Source organism: Drosophila rhopaloa, unplaced genomic scaffold, assembly GCF_018152115.1.
Source record: "Drosophila rhopaloa isolate 14029-0021.01 unplaced genomic scaffold, ASM1815211v1 contig_115, whole genome shotgun sequence".
Classification (NCBI taxonomy): Eukaryota; Metazoa; Arthropoda; class Insecta; order Diptera; family Drosophilidae; genus Drosophila; species Drosophila rhopaloa.
In genome coordinates, this window is record NW_025334990.1 from 17,781,018 (window position 1) to 17,800,897 (window position 19,880).

At 42.3% G+C, this 19,880-nt stretch overlaps 1 protein-coding gene across 1 annotated transcript in view; it reads right to left on the minus strand.

Moving 5' to 3' along the window:
- Positions 1–17,587, minus strand: part of LOC108042389 (protein grainyhead) — a 46,487-nt gene extending 28,900 nt beyond the window's left edge. The window contains 2 exon segments of the mRNA XM_017120627.2: positions 9,114–10,699; positions 16,407–17,587. Coding sequence (XP_016976116.1) covers positions 9,114–10,378 — 1,265 coding nt within the window. The 5' untranslated portion in view covers positions 10,379–10,699; positions 16,407–17,587.
- Between the last annotated feature and the right edge of the window lie 2,293 nt (positions 17,588–19,880).

Consider the following 19,880-nt stretch of genomic DNA (forward strand, 5'->3'; position numbering starts at 1 on the left):
ACGGACAGACGGACGGACAGACGGACATGGCTAGATCGACTCTTCTGGTGATGCTGATCAAGAATATATATACTTTATAGGGTCGGAAATGTCTCCTTCACTGCGTTGCAAACTTTTGACTGAAATTATAATACCCTCTGCAAGGGTATAATAATATACATAAATTGCATAGTGTTGCTAAAAATTTAATGATTTCTTTGCGCTTTACTAGACTTTACATTTAACATATTAAGTTAGTAGCGAAATATTTATAAATCTACCAATCTACAAAGTCTAATTTTAAATTCCTTTAAAAATGCTGATAAACTATGTTTTAAGGTTTTATGTTTTTAAGGCTTCTCAATAAAACCCCACCAAGTATGCTATGAAATCACGAAATAAAGACTGCCCAAAGGTTTCTTTTGAGGGTATTTCTCATTCGAACCTCTTGGTTTCTATGCTTTTTATACCCTTGCAGAGGGTATTATAATTTTGGTCAAAAGTGTGCAACGCAGTGAAGGAGACATCTGCGACCCTATAAAGTATATATATTCTTGATCAGGATCACCTCCTGAGTTGATATAGCCATGTCCGTCTGTCCGTCTGTCCGTCTGTCCGTCTGTCCGTCTGTCCGTCTGTCTGTCCGTCTGTCTGTCCGTCTGTCTGTTTCTACGCGAACTAGTCTCTCAGTTTTAAAGATATCGAATTGAAACTTTGCACACACCCTTCTTTCCTTTGCACGCAGTATATAAGTCGGAACGGCCGGGATCGGCCGACTATATCCTATAGCTGCCATATAACTGATTGATCGGAAATGCCATAACTCTGCTGTTTGTTAAGTTAGGAAGTTGGGACTCTCTATGGGTATTATATTTGGCCAATCAATCCGACGTACCAAATTTCATAAGGATCGGCCGACTATATCCTATAGCTGCTATATAAGTGAATGATCGGAAATGCCATAACTTTGGTGTTTGTTAAGTTAGGAAGTTGGGATTTTCTATGGGTTATATATTTGACCAATTAATCCGACCTACCAAATTTCATAAGGATCGGACGACTATATCCTATAGCTGCCATATAACTGATTGATCGGAAATGCCATAACTTTGGTGTTTGTAGAGTTAGGAAGCTGGGATTTTCTATGGGTTTTATATTTGGCCAATCAATCCGACCTACCAAATGTCATAAGGATCGGCCGACTATATCCTATAGCCGCCATATAACTGATTGATCGAAAATGCCATAACTTTGGTGTTTGTAAAGTTAGGAAGTTGGGATTTTTTATGAGTATTAAGAATGCATCATATGAATAATTTTGGAGAATATAATGTACATAATATTCTGCAAGGGTATATCAACTTCGGCTCCGCCCGAAGTTAGCTTTCCTTTCTTGTTCTTCATATTTTTTTCGGCTAAGTGCATGGATTGCGAACCCGTGATTAGGCCAACACCTCGGCCACTCGTCCGCCTCCTTGGCGACTCCCGCGGAGCGTTCCAATTGTGCAACAAGTAGCGAGCAGTTTGGCGAAAACAAAAACAAAAAAACACAACACAACCCTAAATGGCAACCCTGCGGCGCATTTGCTGCCACCTGAAGGCGAGTGCGCAAATTGCGAAAAATCGCAGGAATGGAAAAGGAGGCAGGACCGCTGTGGTCTCGATGGCAATCTCGATGGGCTTCCATGCGGATCGGCCTGGGAAGTGCTGGCCCAAGGCAAGGTGATCCTGGGTTCCACTGCCAACCGGTTCGGAATCATTCGCGGCAGCTGCCTTACAGACATACAACTATATATATATGCTTATAAATTTATATGTATATTCCTAATCCCAAGGCGGCCGTAACGGTTAAGGAAATCATTATTGATATTAGCAGAGGCTGCTCGGGAAAAGACAACGCAGCTTGCTCGGACACCGTCCGAGGAAGATAAAGGACGAGGTCCTCCCAAGGAGGGAAACAAAGCCGCTGATTTGCATAATGCTTTCAGCCAACAGCCAACGCTGAAAAGGATTCGTTCGGGATTCACATGCACAAGTCCTTCGACTTTCCTTGGGCTTCGCATTTGTCACGGACGAGTGGCTGCGCTTCACCTTTTTGTCATTGTTTCTCAACGTTGGACATCGCACCTCCGGCCCATTCAGACCGCTGTCCGTGTCCGTGTCCGTATTCGTGTCCGTGTCCGGCGAGGAAGAACAACCACCCCTTTTGCTATATTGCTCCGTGGGTCCGAGGGTCCTGCGATGTAATTTGCATAAAACAGCGGACAGCGGGCTTAGGTAAATCGCCCCGAATGGGCCTAAAGTTTTCAACCCCTTCGGCGGAATGGGCTGGAAGCTGGCAGATTGATCGAGATTGTCTGGCGCAAACAATAACACAGATATAGAAACGAGGTCCATTAATTTTTGTCCCTTCGGCGCATCCTTTTGCCATCTGTCCTCTGTCTTCTGACCGATCGTCCGAGTGTGGGAAACCTCTCAAGATTCTGATTGGGAAATGGAATACCACCACCGCGCTCAAGCGGGGAAAATTATCCACTGTTGCGGCATTATTTTCGTTGTTGGTCTCCCTGTTTCTTTCTTTTATTTCCACTCATTTTACTTCTTTCTTTTTTGGTCTGTGTCATTTACATGATCATATTTTATGCAAATGGCCCCGGGATCTGCGGGGTATATACAGGTATATGTACGAGCGATGGCCAGCAGCGCTGTCGGGCGTGGGCAATAAATTTCTCATTCGAATCGCATTAATTACTACAATATTATCAGCAGATACAGCCGAAAGCCCGAGCTGCACAGCCGCACAGATACAAAGATACATGGCGCTGCCATATTGGAAATATACGGTAGATACGAGATACGCGATACGCGAGAGGTACAGATACTCTCGGCGAGTTAAACGATTGCCTAGAGCGAAAGCTTTGCCGCGAAGCTTATAAAAGTTACACAATCCGTAGGAGCCACACACACTCTTCAGATCCTTCGAACCAGCAGCACACACCATTCCGATGGGATGTATCTTTTAATGCCAGCACATGGTCGCCATCCAGGATGTTTCCCCATTATTTTTCTACCGTGGCTCGGACATCCAATCCGTGTACGAAAGGGCATAGTTCGTAGTGCTCGTTGCCTCCTGCATTGTAGATCTCAATAAAAAACCAGGCCCAGGATCATTTACTGATCAAGCTTTCGAGCAGCTGATAACACTTCACCATTTTCCGTTCCATGCACTTCACCGCATTCACCGAACCGAGAGATACAAAGATACGTAAAAACTTTAACTTTAAGCGGATTACGCGCGTTCTTTTACTGATTTCCGAAGGAACAACAACATTAAGTACATATAAACAAATATTGCCATATGTAAGTATGCTTCGGGGTAGCGCACATAGATAGGTGTATGGTATATAAATATATATATAAACTTGATGCTGTTGTCGACCTTGTGGCTTTTCGATATCAACTGAAAACCACTTTGAGCGTTCGATAAACTTGTAGCGCCAATTCAGAGTTTTGGAGTGGAGCGAGAGACTAAAATAACAACAAATATAACAACAGCAACAAAATGACAACAAATACAACAGCAACAACAACAACAGCAACAAGATAGCAACAACTACAACAACATTCAAAATACAAGAACAACAGGCGACAGTCGAAAGCGTATGAGACGCTGAATTGTGTTAACATGTTTCTTTCTTGTCTCCTCAACGTCGTCCCCATCTCCCTCTCTCTTTCACTCCCAGTATACCCCTCTCTTTCTCGCTCTCTGCATCCATCTCCCTCTTAAAGTTGTTGTTGTTATTGTTGTTGTTGGTGCTGCAGGTAGACTGCGCAGGTGAACAGGTTTGTTTTTGTATCAAAATGTCCAAACGCTGTTGCACCTTTTAATATTAATAATAATAAAATGAGAAGCAAGAAACAAAAAGGCAATAACAACAAATGGGAAACGTAACTTAATTAATCTAAAGACTCGGGAATACCCTTTTCTGGTCTCGGAATACAGTTTATAAAATGTATCTCTTAATGAAGTTCTTAAATTATCTAAAATAAGTTTAATTTAATTTATCATAGATAAATCATAGCACATACATTATTATTAACATAATTACCATTTTTAAAGGGTAATTCTAAAATGATTTCTGATAAATTATAAATTTAATTCAATTAAATTCCAAATAAATAGTAATAGATGGAAAATAGATTCTTTATATGTACTTTCCCACCTCAACAGATTGATTGAATTAAGAAAGTGTGTTCTGCTTTTATGAATGAAACTTTGACTTAGGTCAAACATAAATTATATTAATTAAATAAATAAGCTCCAACCTTTCAAAAATATTAACTATATTAATTTTTAGAATGAGAGTGGTTTTTACTTCAGTTTGCTTGTATTAAGATATCGTTGATATGTTTTAAAAGTTTTTTAGATATATTAAAATGGAAAATACAAGCAAGTGATATTTAACTAAATATTTTAAATTCAAATTAAAAATGTATTTTAAATTATATTTTGACAAAGCCATAATGTAAGCCATTTAATCGATGGACCCAGACCGTAAGGAAGTGTATAGAAGTGCTCCATTTGCAAGCGCATGCGTGACAGTGACTTGGGGTCTGTGTCGCTGCCCCTCCCCTCCTCGCTCGGCACCCCTCCCCGACCCCCTCCGGTAACCCCCCTCCCCAGAGGCTGTGGAACGGCGACAACAGTAAAAATATTGAAATATTGTCAATCAAGGGGCTAACATGGCAGGAGGGGGGGATTAAGCGGAGGGGAATCGTGAGTTGGGCGACAGAGACAGTCGCGTTCTATCTCCCCGATAAGAGCCACTAAAAGTGTCGCTATGCCGCCGAAACGCACTGTACGGCAAATAAAGTGAAAAATTAAAATAAACCAAAGGAGTAGCGATGAACAAAATGTAAAATCAAAAGGGGAAAAAACCAAAAAAAAAAAACGAGATAAAATATGTTTTACAGCTCAGAAACTTAATATGATCGGGTAAAGTGAAAGTAAGCACGGCTATATAAGATATATACGATGTGTGGGTATACATATATCTTGGGCTGGGAGCGTGTGAGTGCGTGTGACATGCGCATTGACCGCGAACACTCCGATCAGAAGGCTAAAACCCGAAGGTTATCCTTGTGTATGGAAATTTCACAAACTGCATTCGTTTCGCACAATTTGTGGGGTTTCCGCGTTGCAATAAGGAAAAAGTCCCTGCACAGAGCTACAAAACTGAGGTGTGGAAGAAAAGAGAATTAGCTAGTGCCATTCACAAGCGATCAACATAAATAGGTTGGGGGAACTTTTCAGCTATGCAAATGTCAAAGTTTAAATTCGGAACTCAAACGATTTCGTCATTAATTATTATTAATTTATTTCACGGCCATCAAATATTATTGCACTTTAAGCTTCGTTTGAATACAAATTCGATTTCAAATTTACGTAGGAGATTCTATTTTTATAACTTTATTAAATGTCAAAGGGTAATTTGTATGAGAAAGGAAATGCAAATGACGTCTTATCAATTTAGAGATATTTTATGGATTAGACATCTGCCGTTGTTCCACAAGTTAATAATAACAGAAATCACAATGAATTATGGTAATAAGGCCTTTCAGTAAATATAAAAAAGAAATTACATATTTTTAGCTGTCCATTAATTAAGCCACACTGTACTTAAATTTCGAAGATAATAAAATTCGTTTCGCCCATTAACATTTTCTGGAATTAAGTCCATTTACTGAGTGACCCCTAAGATTTCTATCAACTCATTAATGAGCACTTCAATCCGAAGAATTGCTTTTCAATTTTTTTCGAATGTTTTTTGAATCGAATAAAACATTTGAATCGGCAATTAAAGAAATTATACGATTTTATGCCGCTTTGGGGCGGGGTTGCATAAGTCTTCGTGCGGGAAAATAATGGAAAATGCATAAACAATAAAACAATTTTATTGCCAAATGGCAAGAATAATAAAATCGTACATCGTACATTGCTTAGCACTCAGCTCAACCGAATAATCTGGCTAATTCGGGGGATCGTAAAATCTTTATAAGCCACTCGGATGACCGAGGCTGCGAATTGCAAATTCAATTGCTGAAGCTTTTGCCTTGGCATTTGAAATATTGAGCTTTGAGCTTTCGTTCCACGATCCCTGTTGACTAGTGTAATTTCTATATTTTATTTTACAATTATTTAGGGTCATATTGCTGTAGAGGACCTCTTTTTTGTAGAAAGTCAGTCATATAGTCAGAGATCTTAGCGATTCTGATTTCACATCTAAATCAAGCTTAAGCCTTTTACTGTTGTTTAATTTATGAATTTTTTAATATTAAAACGTAATGAAAATTTAATTTGCTTCTTGCTTAAATGACTTAATGATTTCAGAACGTTCAAAGATAATGAGCTTCTTCTTTTGTTTTGCCCACCTCTGATTAACCAAAACCCTGTGGCACAGTGTAAATTAAGACGCTGCAAGGGATATGTTATGCGGTGACAGACAGACACAATGGAAAGGATGGCTCGAAACAGAGGTCAACTGGCCTTATATATACAGACTGCCATCCCCAATCCGATCTGTCTCTGTCGCCGCTTTAATTTGACTTTAATGAAAACGTGGCAAGGCGAACACTTTTGGGATGCAGACATTTTACGTGGACGTGGCTTTGGCTGTGGATGTGGCTGGGGATGTGGATGTGGCTGTGGACATGTCCTCAGCTGCTTATCATGGGGGCCAGCAAACAAAACAAACTGTACATCAACCGAGGCCGAGAGACCGAGAGTGCGAGGCCACAGCCAAGAGCAACACGCAAGGTCCAGCAGCGTCTTCAACGGCATGCCAAAGTCGCAGTCGCCGTTGCAGTTGCAGTTGCAGTCGCAGTTTCAGAAAAAGCCAGGCCAAAAGCAACCAAAGTCCGAATCGAAGACGACGTTTGCTCGGTCCATATGCGGAAACGCAATTTTGTCGTTATTTATGGACCTTGCCGCGCATGCAACATGCACGCCGGCCAAACGAACCAGCGATGTTGCTGCTGTGTCCGTTGATGTTGCTGCTGCTGCTGCGACTGCTGCTGCTCCTACAGCCTCCGCTATAACAGGATGGGACGTTACCATTAGAAGAGTGCACTGAGAGAGAACTATTCTAAAACAATGTGTTCTTGATTTAATAACAGATAGGGTTTTAAAAATATATAGAACATCATATCAAATTCAAAATTAAAAGTTGTAATTCAAGGACCAAAATGTTCTACCATTTATTTGATTTTGCACGACGAAGAAAGATTTATGTTAGTAATACCAATCATCATACCGATAGTAAATGAATATGTATATATTTTATATAACATTCAAGGGCTAAAGAAATATTCCTTATTTCTTCTTGTCTTAGAAGTAAACGACGTTTCATCATTTATCCTCTTATGAAAACTAGTAATGTTCTATTAATTGAAAGACTGAACTATCGATTACCAGACATTCTTAGACCCAGTAATTTAGTCCTAGAACTCTTTCTCTCAGTGTAAGAATATAGGAGGAGGCTGAGAAGGAGTCAGATGTGGATGCAGATGCAGATGCGATGGCCAAAGCGATGGCGTTGCAGATGTCCGAGTGGCCAACGATCCGGCGATCCATGCAGATGACGATGACTTAGTTGCCAAGCTCCGAGGCGGCACCTTGCTCAAGGAGGCTGCGCTTGCATCTCACCTCGCTAACGGTTCTCTATTAGATTAATTTATATTCAAATTTTTATTACCCGCGCATACCACCGCTCGACGTCGACTGCTCTGAAATGAATTGCCAGGCGGATGAGGAGGAGGTTGAGGATGGGGATGCGGATCGGGATGGGGATGAGGGTTTCCGTGGAGCCTGGTGCTGGATCTGGGTGTTATTAGCTCGCCTACTTGCACATTCGATGCACGCCAGAATGCCAAAGTTGCTGTTGTTGTTGATGTTGCTGTTGCAGGGGCAGCAATAACGTATAGAAGAAACAGTTACAACGGAAGCTGTCATTCCACTGGGGGAATGGAGGATGGAGCATGCAGCATGGAGCATGGAGTATGGAGCTTCGAGCTTGGGGATTGGGGAATGGGCATGGAGTTGGAGGACTCCAGCCTGAACTCAATGTTTGGGTAATGGACGGGGGAAAAGCCAGAATGCGCTGGCGTTGCCGTTGCCGTTGCTGCCGCACCGATGTTGCTGTTGCTGTTGCAGCAGCAATGTTGCTGCCGTTGCCGGTTGGCCTATCGCAATAATTAACAGTAAAATGCGCGCGGCAAGAGCGGTTAATTCAAATGCATGAGAAATGCAAATGACAAACATTGATTTGAAAGGACCACGACTCAAGGGGGATTCAAACCGAATCGAAACTAAAACTCTGCTGTCCCCAATTAAGATGTTGATGTAGTAACCAACCGCAGCAGCAGCAACTCAAAATACAGCTGCAACTGGCCGCCATGACGAAGGCAATTAGTCGAGATTTATGTTGCCGATAGAACAGCGCTCAATGAATAGCTGAGTGGGCTGGACTGGGTTAAGGATATTAACCGGAACATGGGCTCGCCTGTAGATAGAATATCTTATGGAGCCTTTGGCAGACACTCCCGACTGATTCTTCAAATTTACATTTACATTTTAGGAGCACTCATGTGGCACTCATGTTATCATCCTTAGGATTACCTTTAAGTTAGGCAAATATGTTCACCATGGGTTCTCTAAGTGCATTTACTTAAACTTTTTATTTTTATTCTCATAAAAGTAAAGTAAATATTTATAACTTTTTGGTGCAAAGAAATGTGAAATTTGTAAACTTTAGATGCTTTTCCCAGCGATATAAAAGCATTCCCTTAAGTTTCTGAATATATTAGCTTTAGTCTTATAAGTAGTTTTGTAAATTCCTTGCCCCACATATAATTTGAATGTAGATGAATCTACATCTTCAAATCTTTTAATGCTTTGTTGGCAGTTCAGGCAAAGTTTATAAATGCAGAATAGCCAACCCCGTAATAACCCTACCTCGGACCCTTTGAGTTCCAATTTGGCCACTAATTAAGGGGCACTGGAGTGCGACAAACATAACCACTTGGCAGTGGACCAACCCTCTAGCACAACTACCCCTCATTAAGCAATCACTCACCTCTGCAGATGCTCCTCGACTCCCGCTGGCAAGGCACCGTCGGCCACGATGTAGACGGGCTGTCCGCCGGCTCCCGTGGCGGTGGCGTAGGGGAGTCCCGCCTGGACCACCACTTGGCCATCGGAGACCAGGCTGCCGATGTCGCCGCCCGAGTAGATCTCCAGGCCCTTCTGGTCCGTGGTGGAGTAGATCACCGTCTTGCTGCCGTCGTTGTAGATCAGATCTATGTGCTTGTCGGCTTGGAAGAGGTCCGGATCGAGTTTCTGGGGCACCGTTAAGTGGGGCAGCTGTTTCACATTCACGCCATTCGGATCGGAGGTGGTGTAGATGATGGATCCCCCGGCCGCCGCCGCGGCAGCCGCGTGCTTCTTGTGGTCCTCGTAGATGTCCGCCTCCGTCTTGATCACATTCGCATCGTTGCCGCCGCTGTAGTGCAGCACGGAGGCGTCGAGTGGGAGGGGCGAGGTCTGGTAGACGGCCTGCCCGTGGTCGTTGTTCATCTTCTGGGCCTGGTTGTACATGGCCGTGGCCACCGCATTGTCGTTGGGCATCAGCTTGGAGGGATCGCTGACGATGCGGGTGAGGATGTGCTCGCCAGCCTCGTTGCGCGACAGGATGTGATGCTCTCCGTTGATGATCTCCCGCGAGATGATCTGCTGCTGCTCCCCATTCGGGCCCACCACGCGGATAATCTGGTTCTCATCGAACTCGATCTTGGCCAGCGGCTGGTGCTCCGCCTGCTGCTGCTGCTGTTGCTGTTGGGCTTGGTTGCCCATTTGGGCCGCAATCCGAGCATCGATGGCATGGCCCTCGTCCGAGTTACTGCCTCCGTCCGCTGGCATCACCACCTTGGGCGTTTCGTAGATGAACACGGCCTCCTTGTCGTACAACTTGGAGTTGTCCGTGTGCAGGTCCAGGACGTTCACGTTCGTCATGGTGGCCAGTTCCGGCTGCGGCGAGTCCGGCGATCGGTGCATCGTGGTCAGGAGCGGCACTCCGTTGGGCGCCAGTGGCGAGCTGTTGTTGTTGCCCCCTCCGCCTCCGCCTCCTCCGCCGCCGCCGCCTCCGCCACCACTGCCCTGCTGGATGGGCGAGAGGGAGGCGTCGCTGAGGATTCCCACTCCGACGCCCACTCCTAGGCGACTGTGGGCGTGCTGGTGCAGGGTGTGGGCGTGCCCGTGACCGTGGGCGTGGCCGTGGGCGTGGCCGGACAGCGAGAGCTCGTTGGACGTGATTACGCTGGTCGTGGCGGTGGATGTGGACATTATTCGTGGTGGCTGCGATGGCTTACTGAACTAGTTTGAACTGGATTCCGGATTGCACTAGGACTTGGTCGTGGTCTGATCATCGATGCCGCGATCCCTGGTGGCTGTTGTTGCTATTGCTGTTGCTGCCTCGGCTGCTGGCAAGTATAAACATAATAAATATCACTTATCAACGGTTTGATGGAAGGCACTTCGTGGTTCTTTCGTTTCGTTCGAGTTTAGCTCCGATTCCGGATGGTTGTTCTTCGTCTTCGTTGTCGTTGTTTCAATTACCGCATTCTATGGCACTAAGGAACTTCCTTCGTTTCGTTCTCAGCTCAGCTGTAATAGGGCAGAAAACAATGGTCACAATTAGTATACCAAGTGGGAGAATAAGATAAGGATTTAGCCTAGTTTGGCTTGTAAAGTGGGAAAAAATCAACTTTCAAGTCTGTCAAGATCTACGCGTTGAGGTGTAGGAACTATCTTCAAGAATATGTAGCTGGCTTATAATTTTTGTTTTACTTATTATGTTATGTTTGGGAAAGCCTTTCCATTCGGGTTTAAGACCTTTAATCAAATACATATATATATAATGAATAGTAATGTTAAGAAACCACGTTTATTCTTTGAAACAGCTATTGAATACCTATTTAAAAATATTAAACAAATATAAATTCAATTGACTTCGAAACCAAAAAGACGTTAAATGATATAACTATTTTTTTTATGGCTCTTAATCCATTTATGTGATGCAATTTTAAGAAAAGTATAAAGTTAGACATTCACAGCATTAGTAATAAATTAAAAAGACCTTAATGATTGCTTTCACTGTGCATAAATTGTTGCTTGGTAAAAGCTTACAACACTCTGACATTACGCAAATCTTTAAATACATATGATTACATTTTTTGACAACGTTAAATATTTAGAGAGCCACTTAGTTTTTAATAGTTTCGCTAGAAATAATCAAAAAGTGTTGGGGGAGGTCTAACTCAACACTTGGGCCTTTTAAATGAGCTGTGAATCATGGGCTATGCTATAAGGTGTTTCCCAATTGGCAATCACAGCCCTACCAACACCACCCCTCCCCTCCCCTCTGCCACGAATTGCCGATGAGGCCGTAAAAGGCCGCAAAAGCAACAATAAAAGTGGCAGTGTCTGGCGGCAGTCTGCTTGGCGCCCCTGTCCCCTGTCCACCCCCGTCCCCCCCTGCCGGCGATGCAGTCACACACCCCCATCAACAAAATAAAAGGCAAACATAAACGGAAGAGCCGGCGGAACGGGTTCAAACGACGAGCGATTTGCAAGCACACAAAACAGACCCCACAGCAGCCAACAAACAAACAAACAAACAAACAAACAAACAAAAAGGGGCAAACACAACACAACACTAAACGGTGCGGCACAACAAAAAGTAGGGAAACGGAGAAAAATAAATAAGCCGAGTTGGCCGAACACACGTGCCCGTCGAACTAGTTTGACTCCTTCGCAAATGTCAAACGTGTAACTGCATAACTCAGCGCGGTTCATCACATCAGCAAAACAACAAAACAACAAAACAACCAAACAGGTGGAAGAAGCCTCTCTGCTGACGTCGCTGCCAACGTCGACGGCGACGGCGACGGCAACTGCTCAGCCATATTTGTGTTTTGTTTACAACGGGGCTTTGTGTGAAATTAAACACAGAGTATGTACTACTCAAAAAACCAGTCAGTCCATCAGCTGTTAATAGTCCAGAATCTGCGAGTTAGCAAAACATGTTTATGAGGGATTTTGAAACCGAAACCGAAACTGAAACTGAACTGAACTGAACTGAACCGAAACCGAACAAAACAACATCGACAACAAGTTGAGAACAGGTACTACTCTCCACATAATACCACTCCATGGCATGCCAAACCAAAACACACCGGTAACAACAGAGCGTCTCAATCCTTGACCTAATCCAGAAGGCTGACTTTCTGGTTCCACGCCTCGCTCCACTCCACAGCCAATCCACAGCCACGGCGTGCCCAGGTTCAGGTCCAGGTTCAGTTTCGGTCCACGATCAGATTCAGGTCCAGGTCCAGGTCCAGGTCCAGTCCCCCCATATTGTTGTTTGATGATAAAGCCAAAAATTACTGGTGCTGCCGCAGAGTTCACTACTGTTGCTGCCGTTTTCTCAGCTGGGATGTGGATGTGGATGTGGATAAACCCGTTTTGTCAGCCCAAGCCGGCGAGTTCACGACGATATCGGGGCTCCTCGGGCCCGGTCTGCGGGTTCCGTTAGTAGGTGAGGTCAGTGTCATGCCGCCGCATGTGTGTCTGCCTTATAGACTAGTTTTTGGCACACAACGAACACCGTCAACGAAACACGGAGATTACCCGAAGAAAGTCGAAAGGCAATTAGGAAACAATTAAACCAACATCAACACCCCGGCTCGCAATTGATCCCATCTCGCATCGATCGAACTGGGTCATACGTATGACCATCGACCAGACCCTCGGGGCAACGTAGTCCGGACCAAACTTTCCAACTTGCCGCTTGGAGAATGGCGATGGAGCTGGCACCTTCATCCGCAGATAGATGGGTTCTGGCCAAGACCCATCACTCATTCGGTGGGTGCAAAAGAAATCAGCAACAAGAGAAGTAGCTGCTGGTGTAGATCATGCCCACAAAAGGGAAGCGATGCAGACAAGATAATCCCAATTAATCTCATTGAGGAGATTTGTGGGGGGGGCAGTAAAGAAACTTTCTTCAAAACAAAATATTGCTTTTGGTAATGTCCACCAAGGGGCGCCAGAAAATTTATAAGATTCTAGCAAGTATACAAACTGAATGTATTTGGAAGAACGCTTAACACTTTGAATAAAACAAAAGATTTATTGATAAAAGCTTTTTTAGAAAAGCTTCATTGTGATTCAAAGATATTTTTTGCAGAATTATTGATTGTTAGGAAATGGCAATATAAACCTGTACCTCAAAAAAGATATTATTGAAATTAAAAGAGTTCTCAGTAATAACTTGTTAGTTAGGCCAAGAGTTTGTTGAACTTTTAATGAATCAATAAACATTAAACATTACTCTTCAACAAGTGTTAATAATTAAAAAACGTATTGCGTAAGATTTACAACTATTCGATCATCAAAACAAGTCTTCGAACGGTAGTGTAGTATATATTAGGAAATGAATGGGCAATTACTGTATTGATTGGCTAAACAATAAATCGTAAATCAAGTTCAAACTATAGCGAAAACTTATTTTATCTTAACACTGACAGATTTACGCTAATACTGGATCACCATAAGGAAATCTTTCGCAGCGAAAACAATTTACATATTTATAACTATTGCACCTTGAAAAATTTTAATTTACAGACAGTTTTCCTTGAAAGCGGCATATTTAGATAGTGATGTATAATTATTGGTATCTAGAATAGTGGCATCGATATAAATCAACCTGTATATAAATCTAAGGAATCAATTATTTTGGTATTGTAACGTAATTTCTTTTAACCACCATTACTTCCTGCGCTCTTCAGTGTGAAAAAGCAATATATTTTCATTTTATTTAGTAAATTAAACCTCTCCCAAGACAATCATTACTAATTTTCTTCGAATCTATCTGTCGAAATCACCACATGTGAACATAAACCCCAGATCTAACCTTTGCATGCGGACGACGCCTACAACAAGATCTATGGGTATGTGTTCTTTATTATCCATTCCCATACCCCGATCACCTTTCCCCCTAATACCATCGATTTTAGATACACGGTGAATACCAAAAGCAATTCCATTTCGAATCCCATTAAGATTTGACATAATTTGAAATTTGGATTTTACGTCTCTCTACCTTTTCTTAGGGGGAATGATGGTGAGGGGAGGAGGGAAGAGAAGAGCGGAGGAGTGGAGAAAAGACAAGAGAAGAAATGCGCAGCGTAACCCTAAGCCATCAACGGTCAGAGTTGTCGGGCATCAATAACCAAAGCCAAAGACTTAAAGTTGGTAGATGGTACACGGAAAAAAATAATGGTTCGAGAAAAAATAATGGTTTGAGAATTATAAATTCAATTGATACTAGGAAAAGTAATATACACTAAAAAGTTAACTGTCACGTAAGAAATAAATATTTGCATATTAAATTAATATTCCACATTCGCATATTTTACATTACTGCTAATTATCTTAGCAAAAAAGTAATTTAAAAATGAAAAAAATTAATAGATGCAAGATTTAAATTTAGCAATAATAGGAAATATCAAATACTGTATCCTTAAAAACTGATTATACTAATAATACAAATCCAGACATTTTATAAAATATTTTGTTAACTATTGTATGGTACCTCATATTTCTCTCCGTGTATATGGGAATGGGCATGTTAAAGGCGTCCAAGGAGTGGGAGGGGGCGGGGAGGAGAGGTTAGGGGGTGGGGGAACGGCTGCAAGACGGAGTCAAGAAGGCCCGAAGAAACGAAGAAAGGCAAAAGAAAAGAAAAACAATAAACGTTAACACGAACACGAAAATAAAATAACTCTCTCACGAAGTTCCCCCTTTTTTTGTGTGTGGGTTACATGTGCGGCTGTGTTCGTGTGTGTATCTCACGGCTGAATGTATCTGTGTGTCTGGCTTTCGGTGGTGGTGTGTGTGTGTGTGTGTGTGCTGCGTAGATGTTCATTTTACTGTACCATAATCGCAGCCCCAAATTGATCACCATCATCAAGAAGGTAAAAAAAAAAACAACAAAAAATAAAAATCATAATAAAAAGAACCCCAGAACATAAGAGCAAAAGGCAGCACAAAGGTCCAGGGGAAAACGTAATCACAAACACTGGGCAACATCATCGATTTTCGAGCAAGAAGGCGGCGCAGTCGCAGTCAACGTCGACGCCGGCAGAGCATAGGCAGTGACACAGGCAGAGGCGTTGTGATCCCTTCTCGCTCCCGCTCTTTATGGCCAACTCTCCCGCTCTAGCACGGCATTGTTGGCAACACAACGGCAACACCAATACCTGTGCGCCTTACCTGCGAAGCAGCGGCGACTTCGAAATACAAAATAAAACCAAACAAAGAGGAATGTGTGCGCGAAAGATACCACCAACAACATACTATACCCACAAGAACAACAACACAAATTGAGGCTGGGATCGAAAGACTTAGGCTACATACGTCTGCACAACATACAGGGTGTCCCCTGTAGACGAAGGCTTTCAGACGAACACTGGACAACAGGTTAATAATACGGCACACATCAAATTTTCATTTTGTACCATTTCTTATTTTGTGACCCTATAAACATTTACATTTCTAATAGTCCTCAACACAAAACAAAATATATATTTTGCTGGGCACTTAGGCACGTAGCTAAATCAAATAATCAATTTTATATTTAAATATCTTTTTTCCCTATTCATATTAACTTTTAAATTTTATTTCCACATTTAAATGTGTAATTTTGTTATCAATTTTTGTATATTGTCTAAAAGTAAAGAAATAAATTTTACTTAAGATTTCAGCAAAAGAGTCGAACTTTGATTTGCCAATAACACTAGTTCCACGTGATTAAGGAAAAAATAAATATATTTATTGTAGTTGTTAGAAAGAGAAATTTTAAATATCTATAAATTAATAAGGATTTCATAATAACTGTATTGGAAGAGCCAATATTATTTTAAGATTTGAAACTATCTAATGTTTTAATACTTTTGAATTCGTTTTCATTAATGAACAGTTCATTTACTATTAGGTTTGGGTATAACAATGTCAATAATGAACAAAATTCTTGAAATTCTCAGACTATAGTAACCATAACATCTTTTGAGTTTACAACTGACCAATAAAATAATTTATATAAGTTCATTAAGTAAGCCCGAAATTCCCTGTTTATATTGCCCATGCTTGAAAATCCCATCCATTGTTTGGGAATTTCCCGAAAAGAGCTCTATAAGCCGACATGCTAATGAGTCAAGAGGTGCCATTTCTGCCAGTGTAATCCCTGTCTGAACCGACCAGGGCTGCAAAGCCTGATGGGTTTATAATTACTTCTCGGTAGGCTGCTACTCACTTTTTGGGCCGGGTGCCTTGAGCTCTCTGGGATCAGGATGCGGATTTTGGCACTTGGTGAGGATCTATGGCACTCGAGCACGATGGAACAGAGGTGGATCTGGTGGAACTGGAGCTGGATCTTGAGTTGGTAGCTTGGAGTTTTGAGTCCGGGGAGTCTGTAAGCTGGGAGTCTGGAGCTGAACTGAAATGTGGCTGCTGCTGTTGTGGCTCGTTGTTGCTGTTTTGCTGGTGGGTGCACCTTTCGCCACTCTTTGTGCTGTTGTTGTTGTTGTTGTTGTGCGTCTGGGGCTTTTAGCCTGGCTCTCTGGGCCTTTTTGGCTTGCACAATGCTCTTGGCTGGCTGCTTTGGGCCGCTTCTAATATGCCACTCTTTGTGGTATGTGGAGCTGTTGTTGTTGTCGTTTATTTGGATTGTGTTTGTGCATTTTGGCCTAACAATTGCCTGGCATTGGCTTTAACAAATCGCTGTTGCTGCTACTCATGTTGCTGCTGTTGTAGTTGCTAGTGTTGTTAATGTTGCTGCTAATAAAGTTGCTGCGGCTGCTGCTGGTGAACACTAAAGGGCGCAAAGTTGGGGGGCAGAGGGCGGGTCGTTGCGGGGGCGTTTTGCCTGGCATTTGCGTTTTCGAACTCTAATTTGGTTTTGTTGAGTATTTTCCACTATATTTTACGCGCTTTTCCGCACTAGCATTTGTTGTTGCTGCTGGTTCTGGCTGCTGTTATTAATCACTATTTTTATTTTGCATTTTATTATTCGCTGCTCAGCTTTGATGGCGTCTCATTCCAGCTCGCACACACACATAAAAAGCACACGCTCTCCGAGAGACACACACAGATGCACACACATACACACACTTGCAGATACTCACTCACACACACGAGTTTTTTCGCTTTTTCAGCCTTCTCTTCCTCTTCGTGGCTGAAATTCGTGTGTGTGTTTTATTTAATTTCGAAAAAGTTTAAGCGCGACTTTTTGCTTGTTTGTTTGGTGTATAACTTTTGGGATTTTCGCCACGATCGAATCACACGCGTATTCACAGAAAATGGGTTTATAGTCCGATAATTCCGATTTGTATATATATAATATTGGTATTAACTTTCTGACTTTCCGTGTGCGCGGAAAACTTGTCGTCGCTGTCGCTGGATCTCGGCTCTCGGCTATAATGCCCAAAGAGTCAATTGGAGATTGTTCAACTGTTGAATGCGCTGCTGCCGCCGCTGCCACAAGTTCTGCCGACGTTCACGCTTCGACGTATTGGTGGCAAGGTGCTGTCCGTGTGAGCTGCGCAGGTGAGAGAGCGCTGCTCGATTATTATTGCTTTTTATGGTTTCATCTCTTTCGTAACTGATATTGAGCGAACGGCGGCAGCGACGCCGGCAGCGCAGCGCCACTCAAAAATTCATTCGAATCGATGATGTTGTCTCTACACTCTCGGAACCCCTACACTAGTGCATAAAACACAGGTAGCCACGCATACATGTGTGTGTGTGTGTAGGTGCACCTGCAGAGGCCAAAAACGCAGGCAGGTACAAAAGACTTAGGCAACGAACCTTTCTTCCACTCAGCCATGCACTTGCAAAGAGAGCGAGAGAGAGAGAGAGCGCGACCCTCAACTCAAGTAATCCGCTCCTGCTTTTCGGATCTCTCGAATTTATGTTCATTTCTGTAGCATTGCATTCATCTCAATCATACCATCGAAAATTCGAATTCGCTTTCGAACTCGCCGCCTTGTTGTTCTGTTTTTGTTGTTGCTGCCGTTCGGCTTGTAAGCCCCGTGAAAGTGGTAGTGCAATCGGGCATCAGGTAGAGAAACAAACACACACAGCGGTAAGGGAGAGGTGGGGAGGCAGAAAGAGAGAGAGCGAGCACCGCATGCCGAAAGAAAGCACTGCAAAAAACCAGAGTTTCCAAAGATATATCTTCTATTAAACCTATATCTTTGAATATGATAAATAAGTAAATAATATCTTTAATTTATCTGTAACTCTCAAAGGACAAAAACAAGAGAAAGATTTCTAAATTTTGTATTGCAACTAATAAAATAAAAATATATTGATCCAAAAGATACATGTAGTTGTAATACATTTAATTTATAATAATCTAATGGTTAGTCTAGAGACTATGCATAAGGCAAAATAAACAGTTCATAAATTTGCTTTAAAATAAACAATAATAAAATTAATGTAGATAAATAAAATTTTCTGCACACTCTTTGCAGTTCAAGCTGTAAAAATAAATAAATCAAAAACTGAACACTGTTTATCTGTTAACATTTAGTATTAAGCACTTGTTTTTCTCCGTGTGGCATACGTAAAATAGTTGTGCATGTACCACAATCGAATACGCCAAGTAGCTGCCGCACAGCCACAGCCTCCGCCGTTCTCCGTCCCGCTTGACAGCCCCCCTCCCGCTCGCTCCTTGGGCCCGGCCCGGCTGTCGGTTAACCTCAGTTGAGCTCCTACAACCTCACCTCGACAGGCGGCGGCAATCAGCGCTGTGTCGTGTGGATCGGCGGACGGTTGGACGGACGGAGCTTGTGTGCTTTCCGCCACGGTAAAGGGTGTCTCCCTCCCTCACCCTCTCGTTCCCTCTTGCGTTCCCCCGTCATCGCTTCCTCTCTCTTGCTCGTTTTGGTCTCTGTTTGTCTTGTGGCGCTGCGCACGCGTGGAGCTGCGGCTTAGAACGGATTGGAGCAACTTACCCACCTGGCTTACAGCGGTGGAGTCGACTTTCAACCTACTGTAAATTACATTTGTAGATTTTACTGCCTTCTACTGTCAAATATACAAGGTAAACATCAGATGTTCATGTAAAATTACTGTTCACATTTATATCTTGGTCTTTGCAAAATTTCGTCGAAATAGCTTTAAAACTGAGTGATTAGTTTGCTTATCGGAAACTTACAAATAACTAACATGAAAATGGGTCATAAGTTTGATAATGAATTTTTACAATTCATCGGAAACTTGAAAATAACTTACATGAAAATGGGTCAAAAATTTGATCAACGTTAAAATGAAAATTTTGAATGCAGATTTTTAGAGAATCAAAATACGAATCCTTAGAGGTATGTCACTTTGGAATCGGATAAAATTTGGAAAAGTTATGGACTCCACAATCCAGTTGTGGTCCACCTTTTTACAATTCATCGGAAACTTGGAATTATCAACATGAAAATGGGTCAAAAATTTGATCAACGTTAAATTGAAAATTTTGAATGCAGATTTTTAGAGAATCAAAATACGAGTCTTTAGAGGTATGTCAATTTGGAATCGGATTTAATTTGGAAAAGTTATGGACTCCACATGACCAATTGTGGGCACATTTTTACAAGGCATCGGAAACTTGGAATTATCAACATGAAAATGGGTCAAAAATTTGATCAACGTCGAATGGAAAATTTTGAATGCAGATTTTTAGAGAATCAAAATACGAATCTTTAGAGGTATGCCAATTTGGAATATTATTAAA